Below are 20,177 nucleotides of genomic sequence, written 5' to 3' on the forward strand. Positions count from 1 at the left end.
TTTCCACAAGAGCAAGTAGCGTTTGAAAACAAATCTGGCTAAATAAAGCAGCCAAGATTTGAAAGAGAGTTTGTTTTCAGTTGTGTAGCACTTCTCACTGCTAATTTGCCCATTACTACATTGTGTTCAGCACCCTAGAGCCATCCGGTTCAATTTTATTTGTATAACACTTTTAAAAATAGACGTTTTCACAAAGCAGCTTTGTGGAAATCCGCCACGCCTCATCACTTTTTTCCTCCTCCACAGAAGTGAGGGTATTAGGATTCCCACCAGGGAGAGACAAAAGACTAACACAAGACACAAAAATAAAACTATTGAAAAACAGTCTTTATGGGCAACACACAAACACACACACACACACACACAGTTGCCAAGTCTTACACAGATATGCATTAGCTGTGTGTATACTAACTGCTCAACTCTGCACATGGACCATTAGTGTAGCTCATGATGTTTTGTTTGTACATGTTTGAGCTGAGATCAAGAGTTTAGAGGAGAAATGAATGCAGACAACCATCTTTCTAACACAGAGAATTGTTTATAAGTGGGATTAACATGTAGAAATCTGCAGGAGTACACCAACAACCGACATTTAACGCCAAGTAGCTGCCACTGTTGAGGAATACCATCACTGTGTTTATGGGGCGGGACAAATGTATTCTAGAGGGTTTTTAATTGGATAGAAATTGGACAAGTACAGTCTGTTAAATGCCTGTAATGTGTGTGGGTCTCCCCTTCTGGGGTAGGCCATGGCCTGTAATGTAATGTAAAATAATGATATTATTATTTATCACTAACTACTGAATAGTTCATAGGTGGTTTTGAGTTTTTAAGTCACCAGAAAACACACTTTTTTCACATTGTACTATGTTCGGATGTACGATGACGGGCGGTGGTGTAGTGGTTAGCACGGTCGCCTCACAGCAAGAAGGTTCCAGGTTCGAACCCAGCGGCCGGTGAGGGCCTTTCCGTGTGGAGTTTGCATGTTCTGTGCGGGTTTCCTCTGGGTGCTCCAGTTTCCCCCACAATCCAGAGACATGCAGTTAGGTTGACGTGGGGTGGCCTTGGGCTGAGGTGCCCTTGAGCAAGGTACCTGACCCCTGACTGCACTCTGGTGTGGCTGCCTACTGCTGTGCGTGTGTTCACTGCTTCAGATGGGTTAAATGCAGAGGATGAACTTCACTGTGCTTGAAGTGTGCATGTGACCAAATAAATTTCAATTACTTATGCAGCCCTATTTTATGGACTGAGTTTAACAAATACGAATATACTTTGTGTTTATATTTCCTATTTTGTGCATTTTCACAATTTTTGTTTGTTTGTTCATATTTTGCACTCGGGGAAATCCTCCAAGCAAAACATAGGTTCAAATCATATTTGAACCTTATATTACTTAATGTCTGTATATTAGATGAGGTGGTAGGAAAATGGCTGAGGAGCTTCACAATACAAAACGTTCTAAAGAATCTATCAGCTTGAGTAGAAAACATACTGAAGGAGAAAAAGAGAACAGTAATTAAAGAAGCCATATGTTCATAGTCCCATCAAACCAAGAATGTCAGAGTGAGGTCCAGGAAGGATAAAGCCCTGCAGAGATTTATGCTTTCCCTCATGCCGAGAAGCCCTCAGTAATTAGCTGATGAGATGAATAAGATGTTTTAAATGAGGCAGAATGTGAAACTATGCATAGCTGTGGCCCTTGAGGACTTCAGTCTAACACCCGTGCATTAGACAAAACAATTCTGACTCATTAATTGAATGTCAGTTAAATCATTGTTTATGTTTATGCGCATGATTTAATCATGTGCTTGTCCACTCATGTAGACATTCACAAACTCTAACATTTGCACAGACACAAAATGACCATAATGGCTTCTTTTCATGATTTCCCTTCTCTGTGCAGGTGAAGCAGCCTTTAGCAAGGACAACAACTGCCTGAATGCAGCCAAGGCCTGCAACCTGAATGACACGTGTAAGAAATATCGCTCAGCCTACATCAGCCCATGCACCAACAGGGTGTCCACCACTGAGGTGTGCAACAAGCGCAAGTGTCACAAAGCCCTGCGCCAGTTCTTCGACAAGGTGCCAGCCAAGCACAGCTATGGCATGCTTTTCTGCTCTTGTCCGTCTGGAGAGCACTCAGCGTGCTCAGAGCGCAGACGCCAGACCATCGTGCCAGCATGCTCCTATGAGGACAAGGACAAGCCCAACTGTCTGTCCCTGCAAGCCTCCTGCAAGACCAACTATATTTGCAGGTGGGACATGAGTCAGCTTAAGGAGAGGGTGAATCTAGGTTTTAGGCAGGTGATTATGTCATAAGAGTAGAGGTGAACAGAGGAATCATCACCTTCCCAAATGTCTCTTTCCTACCTGATGATGTGAGTGTCTAGGAAATGATGGCTCATCGCTCAGACTATGTTCTTCATAGCATGTGAGGTAATCTGATTCAAGATGGATTTCTATTCATTCCTGGTATGTTGCATTAGGTCTCGCCTGGCTGACTTCTTTACCAACTGCCAGCCAGAGGCTCGTTCGATATCCGGCTGCCTGAAGGAGAGCTATGCTGACTGTCTTCTGGCTTACTCTGGCCTTATAGGTAAGTCAAATATAGCGAAGAATCTGTCACATAATACAGCAAATATTTCAAGGAATAGAGTAAAACATGATGGTTATATTACATGCTGTTATAGCATGTCTGGAAGAGTTATATTCCTCTTCTACCACAGCAAATTGCCAATTCGTTTTTTTTTTTTTTTTTATTAAAGCATGTCATGTTGTACATTTTATCTGTTTCCATTTAATGTTGTGGAGCATCTGCAAAACAAGCTTGTTCCTGTTCTTACCAATTTAACACCTATGAGACAGTTTGGACCAACATGTTAGACAGTGCTCTCCACCACCATAACCAAAACACCAGTTGGAGGTTTTTCTATTGGAAGAATTATATTCATCCCTTTGGCACGGTGGTGCAGTGGTTAGCACTGTCGCCTCACAGCGAAAAGGTTCTGGGTTCAAGCCCAGTGGCCGACGGGGGCCTTTCTGTGTGGAGTTTGCATGTTCTCTCTGTGTCTGCGTGAGTTTTCTCCGAGTGCTCCAGTTTCCCCCACAGTTCAAAGACATGTGGTTAGGTTAACTGGCTACTCTAAATTGTCTATAGCTGCGAATGTGTGTGTGAATGGTTGTTTCCCAAGCCCTGCGGCAGGAAGGGCATCTAGCATAAAACTATGCTTCTATTAATATGACATGTGGATCAATAGAGTCCATATGGCAGCGACCCCACACACATAAGTGGGACAAGCTGGAAGAAGCAAGTGAGTGAGATATTCATCCCTCCAGTGCAATTCCAGGGACTGTATGCCAAGCCATTTTGATGTACTTCTCATAGCTCATGGTGGTCTCACACCTTACTAAGTCACTGTCTGTAGTTGCATTTACAGAATATCTGGTGCAAAATCAATGATATTGGCTTCATAGTTGCTGTATATTATATAAAACAAAAACGATTTGCTCAAAATGGCAGCACAGTGGTGTAGTGGTTAGCACTGTCACCTCACAGCAAGAAGGTTCTGGGTTCGAGCCCAGTGGCCGACAGGGGCCTTTCTGTGTGGAGTTTGCATAGGCTAATTGGTGGCTCTATATTTACCGTAGGTGTGAATGTGTGAATAGTTGTTTGTCTCTATGTGTCAGCCCTGCGATGACCTGGCGACTTGTCCAGGGTGTACCCCGCCTCTCGCCCATAGTCAGCTGGGATAGGCTCCAGCTTGCCTGCGACCCTTACAGGATAAGTGGCTACGGATAATGGATGGATGGATTTGCTCAAAATTCTTTGCAACTCCAATGATGATTTAAAACAAAATTGGATCCAAGTAAATAAGTCTGAATTAATGCTATATCAGTAATAAATCTTTTTATAGCTTTGATTAGGATGGCAGTTGTTACCCTGTACCACCCATGTGGCCAAACCTTTGGTCTGCTTTTGGTAAAATTATTCAATCAAAGAATACTTAAACCATGTTTTAATTCAATGAAACAAGTGCTGCGTGAATAAATTAAGACATCTCTTTAAGTTGGAAATTGCTTTTTGTGAGCCAGGTACAGTGATGACCCCGAATTACCTGCGATCAAGCATCAGCGTGTCTCCCTGGTGTGACTGCACCAGCAGCGGCAACGGGAAGCCTGAGTGTGACAAGTTCTCTGAATTCTTCACTAACAACCGCTGTCTCCGTGAGTCTCCCTGCTCTCACTAATTCCTTACATCAGCATGCACCGACATGTCCACTCCTGTTTGACTGACAGCTCACTTGGTGTTTGACAGTCATGTCATCTGTTGTACTATGCAGTGGGCTGATTGACAAAAGCCCTACAGTAAGACAAGTCACGTCCAGTGCTGCTTTGTTGCTTCCTTGTGATTATTCATTAGACGTACCTGTAAATCAAATCTGTGTGCACTGTGTGAACATGGCACAATCATCAGGGGCAGTCAGACAGCAAGTAGACAGACAAATCATGCTTAAGTGGGACAGCTACAGGGAGGCCTTGACAGAGAAAGGCAATAAAACATTATTTGGGTGTCTGAGCTGGAGAGAAGTAGAAAACTGGCATTATTTTGTCAGCAGCTTATTCAAAAGCATCCATTTAAATGGAGTGGGTGTGGGGAGATAGACAGTGAGGAGATGGCAAAGAGAATGTCTTTGTGAGGCATGGGTGGGAAGGACAGCAACGTCAGTGCAGAAAGCTACACTTGGCATATTATGACATATTAATTAAAAGTGTAGTTAGAGACAGAGTTATAGCCTTGTACAACAAGAGAGCATATCAAATGGGATACTTTACATGATATAACGCAGTCAATAATCTATGTACTTGAGTATGCAGTACATCATTTTCCAGAACAATAACCTGTCAAATTAATGGTAACTTTTGCTCACTGATTTTACAGTCTGCAATACTTAGTGTGCAGAAAAGTATGCAACATACAGGTATGCCAGTTGAGACACAGCTATGGCATGACATTACATTAGGCTTTGAGGTTTATCAAGTTTCCACTTTTCTTTCTGTTTAAAGGGAAAATGCTAAGTAAAGGTCAGCGAACAGACATGCACTAAAACATGGAAAATAAATGAATCTGGTTTATACGTAACATAATATAAGTTTCTCTAATAAACCTGAAATGACACTATAACTTTTCATATAAACTCATTCAAGGGCCTTGCCAAGGACCAGTGTGTGCAGATACAGATCACTGGAGCATTGTGCCAGGACGCAGACGTTATATTTACAGAACAGGCCATGCACATCGATGAGGCAGCGCAATGGAACTAAAAGTGCCTTTGAATAGTAAGGTTACGTACCTTTAGATAAAGTTAACTCCAGAATTATTGGCACTCTTTCGTCAAAATTTAATCAACTTTAATAAATTGGATTATCTCCAGTTTGATCAACTGCCAGCTCTCAGCCTCCAGCCAGCTCTCCCCAATCAGGGCAGTTTAACACACTCGGAGGAAATAGCTGTCTGACTTCTTCTGCATACATGAGCTCACAGACACCTGCAATTGGCTAACGTCCCTGTCAAACATACAGTACTGTGCAAAAGTCTTAGGTACATTGAAAGAAATGCTGTAGACCAAAAATGGCTTAAAAATAATGAAATGTTTCAACATTAAAAAAATAATATAAACAGCAATAAGCCATAATAAATGAAACAAAGTCAATATTTGGTGTGAGACGACCCTTTGATTTAAAAAATAAATAAATAAATAAATAAATAAAAGGTAGTCTCAGGTACAATGAGTGCAGTTTTATAAGGTTTTACTGAGCATCTTGCAGAAGCAGCCACAGTTCTTCTGGACACTTTGACTGTCACACTCGCTTCTTCATTTTGCAGCAAAACCCAGCAGCCTTCATTTTAGTTTTCTTTTTTAGTCTCTCTTATGTAATATGCTGCTCAGATACAAACACTTTTTTCTGTAACATTTAACTTTGTGCTGGATATTGAACATTTGGACTCTAAAATGTTTTTGTACTGACTCCATAATGTAGAAGTCATAAAGTTTGTATGGGGAAAAAAATGGAGTACCTGAGACTTTTGCACAGTACTGTACATTATGTTTTCTTAAATAGTGCAATTGGATTTTTGTTTTTTGCTTGTTTGTTTTTTCAGCAAAACACTTGTTTCACAATTATTGGCACCCTGGCAACTAATATTTGAACCGCTCCAAGAGATTAATATTCTTTGAGAGAATAAAAGTACTGATCTAATCGTGGCCAGTTCTGCATGTAAAACATTTCAACCTTCATTATATTCTCAAGTTTGCACATGTGGACTGCCCTCTTTAGGGGTGTAATTATTTTACACCATTTTTGCCCATTCTTTTGAAGGGTGCCAATAATTCTGGAGTCAACTATAGAAAAGTCCCACTCCCTGAGGTCAGACAGCCCTCCTTCACTGACCCATCACACTCATATGCTACGTTTGCTCATGCACACACTGTAACATATCAGAATATCTTTTATCCTCTTATACTAATTAAAAAAGAAAGAAAGAGTGAATAGTGACCTTTCAAGGTGGTTAAAAGAATGAAGTTGTTTTAACAGATGAACCTTTGTTATAATGAGCCTTCTTTTTATCATCCAAAAATTACACAGTCCTCCTGAGGCCTGTATGTTTAAGCAATAATACTCCTGTCTGGAGCCTCTATGAACCTGGGATCTTTATCAGCTTATCAGCTCTAGCACAAAATAGAGTGGACCTTACCTATTAATATTAGCTTTACACAAAACAAACAGTGATGAATGTAATTCCTCGGTCAGCAGGTACGTGGGCAGCATTTTAATCTTCATGGGTGCATCTGTGTAGGTAATGCTATCCAGGCATTCGGGAATGGTACAGATGTTGGTGTGTGGCAGCCTCAGCCACCAATCCAACCAACCGGTCATTCCAGCACTCCTCAGAGAGGACAGGAGAGGACACTTAATGGACTGGATGTCTCAGCTTTTGCTAATGAACTCGACTCTAGCAATGGTCACCACCTCTACAGCCTCTGTGGAAACCTCCAGGTAAAATAGGTGTGATAGAAGAACTAAGGTTATAATGGACTGTGACTGGAAACGTGAAATAGAAAACACAAAATTCATAAAATGTCCTAACGTCCTCATGCATATTTGCTAAGTAACCCATTATCAACCTATTTTCATGATTCGCTTCCTACTGTGTGGTAAATACAATCTTTTTAAATAATAGATTTCTCATCTCATCTCATTATCTCTAGCTGCTTTATCCTTCTACAGGGTCGCAGGCAAGCTGGAGCCTATCCCAGCTGACTACGGGCGAAAGGCGGGGTACACCCTGGACAAGTCGCCAGGTCATCACAGGGCTGACACATAGACACAGACAACCATTCACACCTACGGTCAATTTAGAGTCAGCAGTTAACCTAACCTGCATGTCTTTGGATTGTGGGGGAAACCGGAGCACCCGGAGGAAACCCACACGGACACGGGGAGAACATGCAAACTCTGCACAGAAAGGCCCTCGCCGGCTGCGGGGCTCGAACCCGGACCTTCTTGCTGTGAGGCGACAGCGCTAACCACTACAGCACTGTGCCGCCTAAGAGATTTCTGATTTTCTTTTTTTTTTCTTTCTACCATCTTCTGCTGGACAGTTTGTACTGGGAATAGGTGTCAAGGAATCCAACAATATATGGCCAAAAGTACATGGAAACCAGTCCATCACAACGATTTGTGGACATTCACCAAATTGTAGATTAAAAATGATCTGTATGCTATGCCATTAAGATTTCTTTTCACTGGAACCAACAAGCTCAAACCTGGTCCAGCATGACAATGTGTGGTTTATAAACACACAATTTGCCAAGGGTGGTGTGTAAGAACTTGATTGTCTTGCAGAGAACAACTGAAATCAACCCAACTGAACACCATCAGGATGAATTGGAATACCAGGCCTTCTTGTTCAACATCATTGCCAAAGCTCACCAATGCACTTGTGGCTGAATGGGCAAATCCCTACATCCATGTTCCAAAGTCTAGTGGAAGCCTTCTCAGAGTCTTCTGGAGACTATTGTAGCAATCAAAGGGGGAACCCCATATTATCAGTTACGGTTTCAGAAAAGAATGTACAATGTACTACATACCGTACATCTGGTTTTGATGGTTGTGTCCACATACTTTTGACCATATAAGTGTATACACAAACCAAAATTAGCAAATAGTTGATGTCAACTCCTTTACCCCATCACACACATCTTTCCTCACTCAACCTTTTGACCGCAAACCAGTTCTAGCTAGCATTTAAGGCATTCTGTACATCACCTTTAACACATTAGCATGTTTGGTCATGACAAGAATTAGCAGATTCTCTGGACTACAGTAAGATAAATCATTCTTCAGCATTGGCATGAGTTATCTATGTCTAGGTTGACCTAGTTATTAATTCAGCCACAACTGTGTTGCCATTAGTGTTTTAGCAGCAGTGAATTATGAGATCAGTAAAGTTTATTTTAAACCTGATGTGTTAACTGGTTTCACTTGCAATATGATGCTCTGCTAATAAGTCTATTTTTTTGTAACATTGCCAGGAAAGCCATTTATCATTGCCCATGCAATTGTTATGCCAACACAGTTCTGATTAGGTGGTAAATTGAATTTTTGTGCCATTTATCAATAAATAAATTGTGCTTAAAGCTAGACGGCCTTTCAGTTTCATAGGATCGATGAAATTTAGTTCCCTCTGAAATTTGATCACTGTGATATATGTTTATTTCTCGTCTCGTCTCGTCTTCTTCCGCTTATCCGGGGCCGGGTTGCGGAGGCAGCAGTCTGAGCATGGAAGCCCAAACTTCCCTTTCCCCAGACACCTCGTCCAGCTCCTTGGGAAGAACACCGAGGCGTTCCCAGGCCAGCTGAGAGACATAGTCCCTCCAGCGTGTCCTGGGTCTTCCCCGGGGCCTCCTCCTGGGGGGACATGCCTGGAACACCTCCCCAGGGAGGCGTCCAGGAGGCATCCGAAAGAGATGTCCGAGCCACCTCAGCTGATTCCTCTCGATGTGGAGGAGCAGCGGCTCTACTCCAAGCTCCTCCCGAGTGACTGTGCTTCTCACCCTATCTCTAAAGGAGCGCCCAGCCACCCTGCAAAGGAAACTCATTTCGGCCGCTTGTATCCGCGATCTTGTTCTTTTGGTCATTACCCAAAGCTCATGACCATAGGTGAGAGTCAGAACGTAGATCGACCGGTAAATCGAGAGCTTCGCCCTTTGGCTGTGCTCCTTCTTCACCAAAACGGATCGGAAAAGCGACCGCATCACTGCGGAGGCTGCACCGATCCGCCTGTTGATCTCACACTCTATCCTTCCCTCACTCTTGAACAAGATCCCGAGATACTTAAACTCCTCCACTTGAGGCAGGACTTCTCCACCAACCTGGAGAGGGCAAGCCACCCTTTTCTGGTCGAGAACCATGGCCTCGGACTTGGAGGTGCTGATTCTCATCCCAGTCATTTCACACTTGACTGCAAACTGCCCCAGTGCATGCTGAAGGTCCTGGTTTGAAGAAGCCAACAGGACAACATCATCTGCGAAAAGCAGAGATGAAATCCTGTGGTTCCCAAACAGGATTCCTTCCGGCCCCTGGCTGCGCCTAGAAATTCTGTCCATAAAGATTATGAACAGAACCGGTGACAAAGGGCAGCCCTGCCGGAGTCCAACATGCACTGGGAACAGGTCTGACTTACTGCCGGCAATGCGAACCAAACTCCTGCTCCGTTCGTAGAGGGACCGGACAGACCTTAGCAAAGAGCCCCAAACCCCATACTCCCGAAGCACCCCCCACAGAATACCATGAGGGACACGGTCAAATGCCTTCTCCAAATCCACAAAGCACATGTGGACTGGTTGGGCAAACTCCCATGAACCCTCGAGCACCCTATGAAGGGTATAGAGCTGGTCCAGTGTTCCGCGACCAGGACGAAAACCGCATTGTTCCACCTGGATCCGAGGTTCGACTATTGGCCGAATTCTCCTCTCCAGTACCCTGGAGTAAACCTTCCCGGGGAGTCTGAGAAGTGTGATTCCCCTATAATTGGAGCACACTCTCCGGTCCCCTTTCTTAAAAAGAGGGACCACCACCCCAGTCTGCCACTCCAGAGGCACTGTCCCCAAACGCCACGCGATGTTGCAGAGGCGTGTCAGCCAAGACAGCCCCACAACATCCAGAGACTTGAGATACTCAGGGCAGATCTCATCCACCCCGGTGCCTTGCCACTGAGGAGCTTGCTAACCACCTCAGTGACTTCCGCTTGGGTAATGGACGAGTCCACCTCTGAGTCATCAGCCTCCGCTTCCTCAATGGAAGACGAGACAGTGGGATTGAGGAGATCCTTGAAGTATTCCTTCCACTGCCCGACAATGTCCCCAGTCGAGGTCAACAGCTCCCCACCTGCACTGTAAACAGTGTTGGCAGAGTACTGCTTCCCCCTCCTGAGGCGCCGGACGGTTTGCCAGAATTTCTTCGAGGCCGACCGATAGTCCTCCTCCATGGCCTCACCGAACTCCTCCCAGTTCCGAATTTTTGACTCCGCAACTGCCCGAGCTGTGGCACGCCTGGCCTGCCGATACCCGTCAGCTGCCTCCGGAGTCCCGGAGGCCAACATGGCCCGATAGGACTCCTTCTTCAGCTTGACAGTGTCCCTTACTTCCGGTGTCCACCACCGGGTTAGGGGATTGCTGCCACGACAGGCACCGGAGACCTTGCGGCCACAGCTCCGAACAGCCACGTCAACAATGGAGGCAGAAAACATGGTCCACTCAGACTCAATGTCCCCCACCTCCCTCAGAAGCTGGGAGACGCTCTCCCGGAGGTGGGAGTTAAAGACCTCCCCGACAGAGTGCTTGGCCAGACGTTCCCAGCAGACCCTCACCATACGTTTGGGCCTGCCAGGTCTGTCCGTCTTCCTCCTCCGCCAGCGGATCCAACTCACCACCAGGTGGTGATCAGTTGACAGCTCAGCCCCTCTCTTCACCCGAGTGTCCAAGACATAGGGCCGGAGATCCGATGAAACGACAACAAAGTCGATCATCGACCTCTGACCTAAGGTGTCCTGGTGCCACGTGCACTTATGGACAGCCCTATGCTCGAACATGGTGTTCGTTATGGACAAACTGTGACTAGCAGAGAAGTCCAATAACAAAACACCACTTGGGTTCACATCGGGGAGGCCGTTCCTCCCAATCACGCTCCTCCAGGTGTCACTGTCATCGCCCATGTGAGCGTTGAAGTCCCCCAGTAGAACAATGGAGTTCCCAGTCTGAGCACCTCTCAGTACCTCTCCCAGGACCTCCAAGAAGGCCGGATACTGTAGACTGCTATTCGGCCCGTAGGCACAAACAACAGCAAGAGCCCTCTCCCCGATCCTAAGGTGCAAAGAGGCGACCATCTCGTTCACTGGGGTAAACTTCAACACATGGCAGCTGAGCTGGGGAGCTATAAGCAAGCCCACACCAGCCCGCCGCCGTTCACCATGGGCATCTCCAGAGAAGTGGAGAGTCCAGCCCCTCTCGAGGAGCTGGGTTCCGGAGCCCAAGCTGTGCGTGGAGGTGAGCCCAACTATCTCTAGCCGGTACCTCTCAACCTCCTGCACAAGCTCAGGCTCTTTAGCCCCCAGCGAAGTGACATTCCATGTCCCAACAGCTAGCCACTGTGTTCGGGGATCAGGTCGTCAAGGCCCCTGCCTTCGACTGCCGCCCAATCCACATTGCACCAGCCCCCTATGGCTACCTCTGTGGGTGGTGAACCCACAGGAGGTCGGGCCCACGTCACCGCTTCGGGCTGAGCCTGGCCGGGCCCCATGGGCAAAGGCCCCGCCACCAAGCACTCGCATACGAGCCCCAACCCCGGGCCTGGCTCCAGAGTGGGGCCCCGGCTGCGCCATACCGGGCGATGTCACGGTCCTTGATAGATTGTTATCCATAAGCGGTTTTGGTGAACTGCTCTTAGTCTGGCTGTCACCTAGGACCTGTCTGCCTTGGAAGACCCTAACAGGGGCGTAATGCCCCCGACAACATAGCTCCTAGGATCATTCAAGCACACAAACCCCTCCATCACAATAAGGTGGTAGTTCTAGGAGGGGTGTTTATTTCTGTAATATCTAAAAAAAACCAGGCTATTCTGTGGCTGGGAAGTGATTTAATTTGAGGGGATTCCCTCTCAAAGAATGTGCATGAAATCGCTCGCTTCGTGCAGTCAAGCAGACAGAGGAAGTCCAGTGTGCACATGCGCAGGTTTACCTGCTTCTTCTTCTTTTCCTGCTTCTTCTGGGTTTTACAGCAGCTGGCATCCAGTGTTGCATTACTGCCATCTACAGGTTTACCTTGACTGTGCACTGACAGTTACATCATTCTGTCGCTAAACGAACAGTTGCTCACACCGAGGTGCTCGCTGACCGCTGATATTTATTAGTTTGGTCCTACATTTCCTTTCCTTCGCAACGTAGCGTCTTTTCGTCTCGCTTTCTATTACTGTAGTTGGTCTTTCATGTTTCATTCGCACACTCGCATCCTCCATTATTCTGTCCTGTTTCAAATTTATATCCCACAATGCCTTCCACAAACAGGGAAAGCCCACCACGTGATGCATGATGAAGTATCTTGAATTGCGTCATGGTGAAGCAGGAAAAAATAACAGAAAATTCAGAGCCATGTGGCCCTAAATTTATTAATTGTTCTATTTTTTTAAATAATAATAAAATTGGAAGTCTGTTATTTGAATTCAGTAGCTTTCAGTCCACTAAACAAAAATAATTGGTTATCAGGGAAAATTCTTTTTATGACCTACACTTGAAAAATCTGAAAGGCAGTCTACCTTTAAGAACGTATTTTTCTTAAACCTACTTTTGCTAATTGTTCTGCTAATTAAGTGGCAGAACATTACCATCACAGAAATTTTGAACATTTGACCCTTGGTTGCTGGTTCAATTCTGTGCACCACCAAGCTGTGACTGAAGGTCACTGAGCAAGGCCCTTTACCCTTAAACTGTCCCTTTGTGTTGTGTTTCATTTGTAAGTCACTTTGGATAAAAGCATCGACCAAATGAATAAATATAAATCTAAGCTGGGTGAGTGGCTGTGGTTATATAAGCTTATGTTGTGGACACAGATTTCACAGACACACTGTGAATTTCAGATACAGAGAGATTAATGCCACTCTGGAGATACACACACACACACACACACGAGCTGTAGCCCTTAAAAGTGATGCATGACCTGTATTGATATTACAGCCAGTCATTTGTTCAACAGATGAAGTTTGCTTATGAGATCTTTTACTTTTCGATTAGGACTCAATAGTGAGATGACAGCTCACTTTTGACTGATAGCTGTGGGCTGTCATAATGATACCCACACACACAAACACACATTCACAAGCCCACTGGATAGAAATGAGCTACATCAAGCTAGCAGAGCTGTCATATCACGGCTAATTAGCTGTCACATTAATACAAGGAACAGCCTTAAGCAGGAACTACCCATCCATAGCACTGTGCCCTAACACAAGCAGCATGCTGACTCACCCAAGCATCCCATATCTGCCCTGATCATCTACAACATCTGCATCATCTGACTTTGCCTAGCTTGACAGGCAGTTTCACACACAGTGGAGAAATACACGCATGCACACAGTGGCTCAGCTTCTTTCTAGGGTTCAGTGTGACTCTTGGACTTTTAGAATTTCCAATGGAGCATCTTTATAACTGAATCCGATCGCATTAGATATACACCCATATCTTTTGCACAGCTATACATCATAATCTTTTAATAGTCATGATATGATTTATTAGTAGGCACATTTTCTTCAGCAGGATAGACCTCCAGGAAGACCATTAATCATGTTTTGCCACAATCCTAGTCCCCAAAATTACTTCCATTCTCTCTGTTGTGCAGCAAGTTTATTATTTTCTTAACTCTCTATGGAATCACTTTATCATGCCACCAATTCCATCTGTGTGTGTAGGATTGTGAACAGCGCAGCAAAGTTTTATTTCAAAAATAAATAAATAAAACATGGATATTATAATGTATTGCGCTGTCATACACACTAATGTAGTCTGTCCTGCCAGAATATAACTATACTCACACTGCAGATCAATTAGTGAGAGAGAGGTCCAGCGAGAGTTCACCACAATGAGTTGGGATTAATTTAATAACATTACATTTATTTGGAGCACGTACTTGACCAAGCAGATCAGTTCAGTGGGAGAAACTGCTCAAGCCTCATAAGTTTTTCGATTACTGAACAGTCTGATTAATGTCTTACATCTTTGCTCTTTGTTTATTTGCTGTCTCTCTGTTTAGCCACAGAAGCTGAAGGTGAACATCACAGCAGATGCTGTATGTGTGGTAGGTACAGATCTTGTTTAAATATCTCATGAGTATTTCCTGCTTTTATTAAAATACCAGGGCTACATTTGACACCCATCCTTTTCCACTGACATAGAGATTCAGGGCCCGTTTACACGAGGACGCTGTCGGGTAAAAACGACTAAATATTTTATCGGAAGTGCCTTTCGTCTACACGGGGACGGCGTTTCCGAGGCTGAAAAATGGAAAAAATTGAAAACGCCTTCCAGAGTGGATAAGTTAAAAACAGCCCCTGTTGCATATCCGTCTAAACTACCCAATACGCGAAACTCTGCTCGGATCTGCTCACGTCGGGTACGCGGTTACGTCATACATATGTCATATACTGTACATGCCAGCCCGGGAAGTAAGAAAGTAAGTAAAAAAGTAAGAGCATGTCTGATTACATCGATCCAACGGACCTTCAAGCTGCTCTGGCAGCTTTAATAAACGTCCAGGAGTCCTTCGAACATCTATACCGAATCTGCACATATACCGTTAATGAACAGAGGCGGGTATAGTATGCTCTTACTTTTTTACTTACTTTCTTACTTACCATAGCCAGAGTAGTCAAAGTTTTCGCGGCGCAGATGTGCAGATCAGACAAGACGGAAGACGTTGCGCATGCGTGCAGACATAGCGGAGGTCTTTCACAGCACCACCTAGCCGCCTGGCATGCACATCCAATTGAATTCCACACATTTATGCGTCACCGTATAGACGCAGATTTCCTCCTTGAAAACGGCCGTGTAGACACGGAAAAAAGTGAGAACGAAAACGGACTTTTGCGTTTTTGTTTCAGACCGTCCCCGTGTAAAGTGGGCCTCAATATAATTGCTAGACAGTTTCTTTAGCTGATTATTTGGCAGATTAATGGTTTTAAGCTGTACTTGGACAGTTTCTTGAAAGGGTTGTAGGGTTCTACACAGATCTCAAACGATTTGCAGTCACACAAATTGTAAAATAAATTCCATGGAGCTCTGCTGTATTTTATGAATGTTCTCCGGCTATTCAAATCTTAGGCTCGTTATTTAAACGTGTACAATAATATTCTAGTTATTAATTCAAACCATCGATTTTTTTTTTTTTACCGAATTTTCCACTCACAGAACACATTACATTCCAGTAGATGTTATCTCTAGGCTGACTTTTTGGAGGGAGTGCATTTAATAAATATACAAACTAATAATAATCTAATTATAGTCTAATAACTGTGTTAATTGTATTATTAGCTTTGATAAAGGTGGATTGTGTGTAACAAAATTCAAACAAAATCATACACCCCCAGGCTGTGCTTCATGGCTCTGAGGGTCCTTGTACCCCACTTTGAGAGGCACTGCTTTACATGTTCCCCAGAGGGACAAATCATAAAACGTTTTCACCTGCTAGATTGAATATTTTTTGAAGAGTGTATCTCATCTAAAACTCCAATTATTAATAAAGGCTCATTAGCTCTTACCATTCTGTGCCCCACAGGACCCTCCTCTGGCTGACCCAAGTAGCTTCAATGCTAGATCAGGAAGCTCATCCAGCCTCGTCCACTCATTCACCGTCCTCTTTGTTCTCCAGCTCTTGAATTTGTAGCTGCTCTCAGTTCCAGACTGCTCCTGTACCATACTCACAGCTCCTCCTAACGCATACAATCCTGTACCAAGTGTGATGTCTAGATGTGCTCAAGCCAGTTTTCTTTTAGATTCCTGATGGACTAAAATGGAGACAGTGTTACTGACATGGAAATAAAAAAAGAAAGAAAAGAAAAAGAGAAACATGGACACCTTTGTCAGTATTTTTAATCTCAGTGTGGTAACTTGTGTTGGAAATTATATTTTTGTTTTGAACGTTTATCTATCCATGGTGTTGAAAAGGAGTTACAGAGAAAAATAAGGATGAGTAAATGCATTAACATGGACCCCCCCCAATGCAGCAAGTCCGTTTTGGCTAATGGGAAAAGACTACAATTTACAGATGTTAATTTTCCTAGAGACAAGCTTGTAAACTCTTGCGCTCAGCTGTCCATGCCACAGCCAAAATCCCACATCTCTCAGAAAAGCATCTGCTGTCTAATCCACACCATTAGCTCTTTCAACATGAGCAGTCGTGGTTTCCCCGTGTGTCTCCAGCATGGCCCTGATACAGACTGAGCCTTAGGGCAAAAGCATGAGATAGAAAAAACCCTCCAGGACTCTTTTGCAAACAAGGGAACTTTTGTTGCTCAATGTTGCTCAAGCACGACTGCAAAGACCAAATGTTCAGCATCTATCTCTTTTTTTTTTTTTGAGCAGAAACATTTGTCAACTCTGCTTTTAAAATGTCACTTTTTGTTTAGAATGGCTTTTAATTTACCACATTTATGACATAATATGACCACTGCTGGATAAAATATCACCTGATGTGTTTTAACTGTGTACATTAATGTTAAATAGGAAGCAAAACAGAGACAAAGATTTAAATGTTAACAGCCATTGAATTCGTAATAATGAATTGACCTCAAGCTTTGATGTGCACTCCGAGATGCTTTTCTGATCACCATAGTTGGAAAGACTGGTTATTTGAATTTGTGTAGCCTTCCTGTGAGCTCGAACCAGTCTAGCCATTTTGTTTTCTCTCCTCATCTCTCTCAACAACTGGTTGTTTTGGAGTCTTTAAAAAAAAAAAAAAAAAGCATTCTGTGTAAAATCTAGAGACTGTTGTGGGAGCTCAGCAGTTCCAGAAATACTCAACCAACCATGTTGCAGTCAGTCACTGAGATCAAATATTTTCTACATTCTGATGTTTGATGTGAACATTACCAAAAAAAATGAAGCTTTTGACCATTATCTTTCTGATTTTATGCATTGCACTGCTGCCAAATTTTTTTGATTGACCAGTTTGGTATATGCATGAATATGCAGGTGTACAGGTTTTGCTAATAAAGTGGATGGTGAGTGGTGTATAAAAAAAATTTATTAGGAATTCAATTTCTTTTAACACTCAAATCTTTAGGTCTCTTTTTTGCTTCTGTATTAACTCAAATCAAATGTCATCACACAAAAGGGTGATGAATCCAATCTAAAGCACCCCTATGTATAATGTGCTGTAAAATAAGTAAACATGGTTTCTCTCTCTTTTTGATGAGGTGTTAAAAAAACAAATCAGCATTGTTGTGGTACCGTGAACTGTTAAGAGAAAAAAATAATAAAATAGAATAAATACACATGTATAATAGGGCTGTAAGTAGTGATACAATGAAGATACATTAAAAGAATCAAGGAAGAGCCTTTAAATCTCTGAGATCTTTGTCTTCAATCTTTGTGCTTTCGGAAATCCTACATCATTGCACATAATACAAGCCAGGCCACTGTTCATTTACTGAGGAACAGGAAATACAGAGGCCCAATGAGACTGTTAGTAATATCTACACTGATAATTACAGGTTATAGCACAGCTGCTCAATGTATTAACTTCTTAAACTCTTTATTATTCAGTAAATACCATGAATCTGTGGTTGGTAGAAGAGAGCAGCTGGACTTGCTTGAAGATTCTTGAAAACGTTTCACCTCTCATCCGAAAGGCTTCCTCAGTTCTGTCTGACTAATAGGGAGTATCAGGTATTTATCCTCTCATGGATCATCATAGAATCCGAATCAGAATTCTGATGGCTGCATTGTAGGTGGCTGATAAAAGATGTCTTAGGGCCTCTGCATGCTCTTGCGACAAGGCTTTCGCAGACAGCTTTTCGCAGACAGTTGTAATTTATCGTTGAGCAGGGAGTAATAGGCGTGCGCGATGTTATTCACCGCCACAATGCAAGGGGGCGCGAAGTCGCGAAATCGCTAGGAGTAGTTGGTGGGTGTGGTTAGTGGAGTGTTTATCCTCCAGTTACTTATAATGACTAGAACTGGAGTCGTATAGATGTACGTACTTCCTCACTTCCTCGATCAACTGCTCTTCGTGCTGCTCCATCTTCGCTCGTGTTTTTAAAAACGCCGGTCGTGAAAACAAAACAAACCGGGAAAGTAGGGAAGTGGAAGTACGTGTACAGCGGATGTAGAGTGGACCAATCAGAGCCCTCTTGTCTGCGACGCTGTCTGCGAGGCTTCTGCGGTGGTCACAATTTTTGGGAGGTGCGCGCAGAGCGTCTGCGAAGGTGGGGGGGCTACGCAGACACCATCTGTGACACCATCTGCGAGGACTGGGTTGTCAGCATAAATTGGCCTTTAGACCCCCACCTCTGTTCAGTGATGGTCATTCCAGGTTGACAAAAATGAACGATCCTCTCTGGCTAAGATGTCTGCCAGTTTTCTGGAAGTCCTCTCATACTCCCACACCAGTTGACATTTTCAAGAATCTTCAAGCAAGTCCAGTTGCTCTCTTCTACCAACCACAGATTACTATGTACCTGGATGACTGAGATTCTTCACAGACATAAATACCATAAATTATTCAGTAACTACAGTGGGTTAGCAGTGAGTTAAGGTTATGAATGTGTGGAGTGGGTGGTCAGCTGACCTACTGTTACTGAACACACACACACACACAATCTAATGACCATCACTGTCCATCTGCTCAGCGAGGTGAGCAAGACACAAAGCCATCAGCGCACTGATTTGAGAGAACTATTCAGATACCCATTTCTGCTTGATTATTTCATTCAGAACAGAAATGCAGGCACTGCTGATTGTACGCTGTTTAAATCCAGCAGATGCCATGGGATCTTTTCGGCACACTACATTTTACTACAGTTGACAGTTAAATGAAGTGTCATAAAACTCTGTTGCTTTGATTCGGTTTCTGTCTCCCTGGCGGTTAAAAAGCACATAAAGAATTTGTTTTCATCAGTAGCAACATGAACACACCATTAAAATATATCACTAATAACTATAACCTCAATAAATATTTATTCATCAACCTTGGATAAGCACTTTATACTGGTCAAGGTGGCAGTGAAACCGAATCACTGGATGCGACGTGGAAATGCATGCTGGATGAGATGCCGGTCCATGTCAGAGAACCATGCGCGCACACACACACACACACACACACACACATATTCATGCACTTATTCACATTAAGGGACAATTTAGTATCGCCAATCCATCTACTGACATGTTTCTGGGAGGTGGGAGGAAACCAGAGAATGTGGAGGAAACCCTGGCAGACATGGGGCGAGCATGCAAATATCCAAATGGTCATTACATCGTCACACTTAGCCGTGAGAATGAGAGGTGTTTATAAGTGGCAGACTTGGATACAGGCATGAGTCTGGCATTTCAGCACAGCAGGAAGTTTTCCTGTTTTACCCCCTCAGGGCTTTAGGTCTGTGTTACCTGGATTGTAAAGTTGTGCCGGTCTGCCTGCTCTGCTTATCAGCCTGTGTTAGCTCTAACTCCTAGCAGGCAGGATTAAGCGATAATAGGGACACAGAATGATTGTCAGTCAGATCACATCTGTTTGTTCCACCAGGGACAATAACACACAAGGACACATCCTGTCCACATCACGTATACTGGATGCCAGACTGAGGTGTGGCATTTTCCTTTTTTAATACACATTGCTGGATATACTGTACTTTGTTACTGGGAAATGGGTTTGAAAGACATTGTAATTTGTCTGTTAGTGTGCTTAACATTTTATTACACCTTAGTCAGATCCAAATATCCACAACTGCAAAGTCGTACTAAGTTTTTTTTTTCTCAATGTCGCTTCCAATTCAAAAGTTGTCCACGTAAGGAAATAAACATTAAACAACATTATTTGCAGGCAACTTTCCTATTTCTTTCTAACTTAAAATGT

General features: G+C 43.6%; 1 protein-coding gene across 1 annotated transcript in view; it reads left to right on the forward strand.

Annotated features, from left to right (window-relative positions):
* gfra1b (gdnf family receptor alpha 1b) overlaps positions 1 to 17,628 on the forward strand; it is a 102,751-nt gene extending 85,123 nt beyond the window's left edge. The window contains exons 5-10 of the mRNA XM_060939919.1: positions 1,920 to 2,255; positions 2,487 to 2,596; positions 4,093 to 4,224; positions 6,857 to 7,056; positions 14,361 to 14,405; positions 15,882 to 17,628. Coding sequence (XP_060795902.1) covers positions 1,920 to 2,255; positions 2,487 to 2,596; positions 4,093 to 4,224; positions 6,857 to 7,056; positions 14,361 to 14,405; positions 15,882 to 15,989 — 931 coding nt within the window. The 3' untranslated portion in view covers positions 15,990 to 17,628. The remainder of the gene's footprint in view (positions 1 to 1,919; positions 2,256 to 2,486; positions 2,597 to 4,092; positions 4,225 to 6,856; positions 7,057 to 14,360; positions 14,406 to 15,881) is intronic.
* The last annotated feature ends 2,549 nt before the right edge of the window (positions 17,629 to 20,177 follow it).

The sequence above is a fragment of the Neoarius graeffei genome, chromosome 14, assembly GCF_027579695.1.
Source record: "Neoarius graeffei isolate fNeoGra1 chromosome 14, fNeoGra1.pri, whole genome shotgun sequence".
NCBI classification, from domain to species: domain Eukaryota; kingdom Metazoa; phylum Chordata; class Actinopteri; order Siluriformes; family Ariidae; genus Neoarius; species Neoarius graeffei.